Raw genomic sequence first — 5,017 nt, 5'->3', positions numbered from 1 at the left:
ATAATGCATCCGTTCGCTGGTGGAGTGTTGAACGTTTAAACCGTCACAGGCACGACAGCACAAAATAAAGCTGGACGAATCCCAGTTCGTTGAACCACTGATACAAATACCACTTTTTTGCGTTCTCTGAGGGTGGTCTCTACAAACAGGGTTGGCTATATTAGAAATGTTGTCCAGTGGATGCTATTTTTGCTGATAATAAGAGTTCTAACTTCCACCAGTGTATTACTCCAACTAGCTTCCAGGTGATATTTCGAGTGGCTTACCAGACTCCGAGGAACTCAGGCGTACTGATTGCAATTCCAGGCAAGGGACTGAGTGATACTCCATGTATCTTTCTCGAAACTGTGTTAAGTTACTGCGTCATTGTGTTTGTAGATTTGTAATAAGCTAGCACCAAGTCCCTTCTCCGTCCACTTTTATTCTTTTCTTCACAATAAGTCTTCCAAATAAATCATGGTTGCGCGGCAGCGAAGCATCAGTGTTAAACACTGATGTCATGCTGTCGGTGATGATGAAGTATGGAGCGTTGTATTTCCTCGACCTCTATCGGACTATAAGCCAGCTTAAACTGATATAGAATCCTGGTGACTTGTGTGTCTAATGACTAAACTATCAGCCACTGGGAAAGATAATGACAGTTTGTTTCATCCTTAGCTGTCTATTTCAGTTGGTCACTTTTATGTAACACTACTACTAGACCAAAACTACCTATTCTTATCGGTTCTTTGGTCTTGACCCAAAATTACTGACAGGTCCATTTATTATCAGAACACGACATTTTTGCGTTGAATTGGATAGTGCTCTGAATATGTGTATGTCGGGCACCGTATGACACTATGTTTCATTAGGGCACATAACAGTATTTCTGAAGAGACTTTCCTACAGTATACACGCTGCTCAAAACGATCTCACACTGACTATGCCTGTTTTCTGTTTCCTAGATCTAGGCAAAATACCGCTCAGGAAGCTGAGTGTTGGGCAAATAACTAGTGCCTCCAAACTCTTGAATGAACTTGAGAACGTGGGCAAGGATAATAAACCTGGTGATGTCCGCCGTTTATCCTCTCAATTCCATGCTCTTATACCGCGCATTTTTTTTCTGTGGATACAACAGTATAATCGCAGGCGAAAACATGTTGTATCGTAAGCGAGAACTGCTGAGTATCCTGAACGATATTGCGGTGGCACAAACAATGCGGCGGAAAATAAAAGCTTTAAAAGATGTAAGTCACCCCTTCGTGTTTCTGGTGTAACCACTCCTATGTTGCAAAAGCATCCGGATGTTGGTTACCTGATGTAGCCAAACTAGACAAACCCATCCGATCAACGTTAGCTCACGGTTTCTTTTGAAAAATGTGTACATCATAGGCAATCGCTCCAAACTCTGTTAGGACTGGTGGTTCTTCACTCAGTACTCAAGTTATATTTATCAACTTGTCGTTGTGTAATAGGACACACTATACACTTAGTCGTTTGGTAATGGAGAATAGTGCTGTCTATTGTATGTGGACAGTCTCATTATGTAGGTATCACAACGGCGTTCGCGGGGTGAAGCTCCAGGACAAACTGTGTGGCTGTACGACGATAGGGCATTGGCGTCAGAACCTATCATGATGTCAGTAGCAATGATTAGTTGGTTGTTCACCAGTACTAAATATACTAAGTGGATTTGCCAGCTAGAATGTGCTCCTTTTGAACCTTCCTAGTGTGGGTTCTTATGTTACATTGGGGCAATTATCGCTGTGTGAAGACTTCTTCGCAGATATAACGTGGTTTGCTGCACAACCTAATTGTCTTCTCCGTGTCGACCACAAGCTTTAGGTGATTTTCTTTTGACTGGAATCCCAAGGTTCATTGGGCTGTTTTCATTTTGTCATCAGTCTCCCTTTGTCTTCATTCACTTAGGTTGAACGTACTCATTCCTTTGTAGTATCACTATTAACTACCTGTAGGGCGTCGTTTGAAATAATCCCATTGGTACATTTGTGTGTGAAAAGTGTCAAACCATGATCAACATCATTTCTGCTTATCCTTACGACTTATTGCCGTGACGAAATATGTTTGCAGACACTATATATGCTGCATAGTTTCCATCTCATCTGGACGGATAAAAATCCTAATGAGATTACTACCACATTACAATACTAGTATAATTAGCTCCTCTCTCAATGATTCAGTGTGTGCCATCATAAACTTTGTGAGACGTGTCAATTGTCACCAGGTGGTACGTTTGCGCGATAAATACCGCATACTGATTTGTCAGATGTAGCATTCCAACTCCATCTATTCATCTCACGAAAATGGTGTGTGTGAATGGTGGATGTATATCTGGTCAATATGTGAGATTGCAACAATAAGGATGAGGCTTTCGACAAGGCCTACGGGCATAGATCAGTTATCACTGTGGATAAGCTTCTTCGTAAATGTAACCCGATTTGCTGCACGGCGTCATTGTGTTTTCACTGCTTCTCACAAGCCCAAGGCTTCCTACTTTTGTCTGGGATCCCGATGTTCCGTCTGATATGGCCGTTTAAGTTACTCCTAAGTGCGGATTTCCGCATCAGCATAGATAACTTTTTGCTAGCTTGGGTACGAGATTACTGTAATCCTCTGGTGAAAACTTTGCAAACAGAAGTAATGTGCTGCAGTACATTTCTGTTGCAATTTTCCTTTGAGAAAACAAAGTCTTCTATGGAAACACTCCTTGGTTTCCGAAGTGGTTGAACTGTTACGGAAGAAACACCACAGGTGAAATCCTACTTAGATTTAATGGTCGAGTTCAACGATTTGTGACATTCTTCCGCATTCTTCGACTTGACTAGTACGCTTTCTTTGTTGTAGCCTGTCCTAATGGCAGTGCTGGTCGAAGGTAATGAAGTCGAACACTACGAAGAAGCGAAGAAGAAAAGTACGATAACCTTGCATACAGACAGAGAGAGCTTTTGACTGTTGCCATCGTCTTCGTTGTTATGCGAGAGTGCACCTTCGTGGCAACTTGCAGTCTCTCATGGTTCATAACTGGGCTCAGCTGATTGGCGCAAAATTGGCTTTCAGGCACGTCCACTACCGCAACATTCTATCGAGAACACACAGAAGCTGTTTGGTGATACTGAATTTCGCATCATATATAGATTAAACCAGCTCATAGTTTCCGCTTCCACAAGAAACCAGATCGGTCAATTTGGCGTTTTTGAATTTTTCATACGCGTTTTATCGAGGAACGCCTTAGTGAGGAAGCATGGACGTAGAAGCACTTCCCACCATAAACTCTTATTAGGTGGTATCGTCATACTTTATTTATGTTGAAACTCCACCTATACAGTTTATAATAACCTGTTGAAACTTGAGGTGAACCTGTGCAGTGAATATCCGAAAAACATCCTCTACCAGACCGTTAAACTCATTGGTTCGGCTGCGAGAGTGAGTGTAATTCAGCTGGGAATCAATTGAACAGAATGATAGCAAATGCCCCGTAGTTGTCACAACCCTGTTTGTCGTCTTTTTGGGAAACCAATGGAACTGAAGTCCCCCAGTTAGACGGTCTTCCGAACGGAACCAAAGAGTTTGTGAAGTGTTCTGCGAAGTACGGGTTTACGTGTCCTTTACATTTCTTCCCAAATCCCATCTTCCCCAGAGTTATTCTGTTCCCCGGGCCATTGAAGATCCTCGCGTTATTGCAATGCATTTAAATCATGTGGTTTGCTCTAGGTCGTGCGTGTGATTTTTATGGATTGATTCGAGGGATGGCGGAGCGGTTGACTAAAATGTCCTCTTCTAGATATTTCGCAATCAGGATCCGGAAAGGTAGGGCTTGATGTATCGGTTGGCAGGTTTGGGCATCTCCATCCACCTTGCGCGTCACTGAAACGTCCAAAAATGACAGTCCGTTTTCTACTTCTCTTGTAAGCTTGATATTTGGAAATTAACATTGAGCATTGGGTCAACAAACCAAGAGACATGAGACCCCCTTGAAGTCACTTAATCAAAAGTCACAAGTTAGAACACATAGCATTCAAGAACGGAGATCAGTCGAGCACCGACCAGTGGACGAGAACAGGGAAGGTCAGGCTCAAAGGTCATGTGGTCACCGGTTAATCAGTGCTCTTGATAACAAACCAATCAGTAGAACCGCTCGACTGAATAACTAGTCAGTCATATCCTGGCTCCAGCACCTATATCAACACACATGCATCACTACTCAACACACAACCGTTGACGCACTGTTACGTTCCACTCCGCACTTTAACAACTCACTGGTGACTTTTGCACTCACATTGCCTTGTTCAGCTCCTAAATTGTTAGCTATTTCTAACAGTCGTTTCGGTCGTTCTGAGCGAAGAAGGTTAGTCGGTGATATTCAGATGAGTAGAACAGCTTATGTACAATCACACGGTATCCGGCCGGATATCCTCCATTTCTGAAGACAATTTCGGTTTACGACCTGCCACACCGTGTTTGACCTGGCTGGAAAAGTTGGTGAATTAACTCCAACTTATCGATAGTTTCCATCTGGGTCCAAGCCTCCCGGCTTTATTTTAATGTACTTATTTCCCTAAACTCTCATGGTGCTGCACAAGTAAAGTGTCCAGGCCTAATGATTTTAGGCACGATTGCTCCTCTATAGGTTGAATTTTTTTTGAAAAAAAAACTTTGTATGGTCAATATTCTATCCGAGTTTAACCTATTTTGTGTACGCGGTTGCTATTTTATGATAACCAAATAAGGGGAGTTTGAGTGCTTTACGTCCACATGAGGTTTTATGTTTTTGTAAAGAGACTCTCTCACAACTCGAGTTCGTTTTTGCCTAAACAACATACAATCCCCCCTGTGTACGTGCAATTATTTTCAGAAATATTTGCACCCGATAGACAAGAAGTATGCGTCACTCCAGTGTACCTTAGACTATTTGGATACTTCAACCTCGGAAAGACAACTGGTCGAAGAATACTTCGCTGCAGTCGGTTCTGACTCCTGCGAAATTCTGCATGTTTGGCGTGTTTCCCATAAAAAAAGA

At 42.5% G+C, this 5,017-nt stretch overlaps 1 protein-coding gene across 1 annotated transcript; it reads left to right on the top strand.

Moving 5' to 3' along the window:
- Positions 1-1,199: 1,199 nt before the first annotated feature.
- On the top strand, positions 1,200-5,017 carry T265_14221 (hypothetical protein; the record flags this gene model as incomplete). Its single annotated transcript, XM_009172638.1, has 2 exons — positions 1,200-1,226; positions 4,853-5,017. Coding segments are annotated over 2 exons (192 nt in total), but the record flags the coding sequence as incomplete, so codon positions are not given.

Source organism: Opisthorchis viverrini, assembly GCF_000715545.1.
Source record: "Opisthorchis viverrini unplaced genomic scaffold opera_v5_160, whole genome shotgun sequence".
Taxonomy (NCBI): Eukaryota; Metazoa; Platyhelminthes; class Trematoda; order Opisthorchiida; family Opisthorchiidae; genus Opisthorchis; species Opisthorchis viverrini.
The sequence above is the reverse complement of the archived record's forward strand: the minus strand, read 5'-3'. Positions and strand labels throughout refer to the sequence as shown.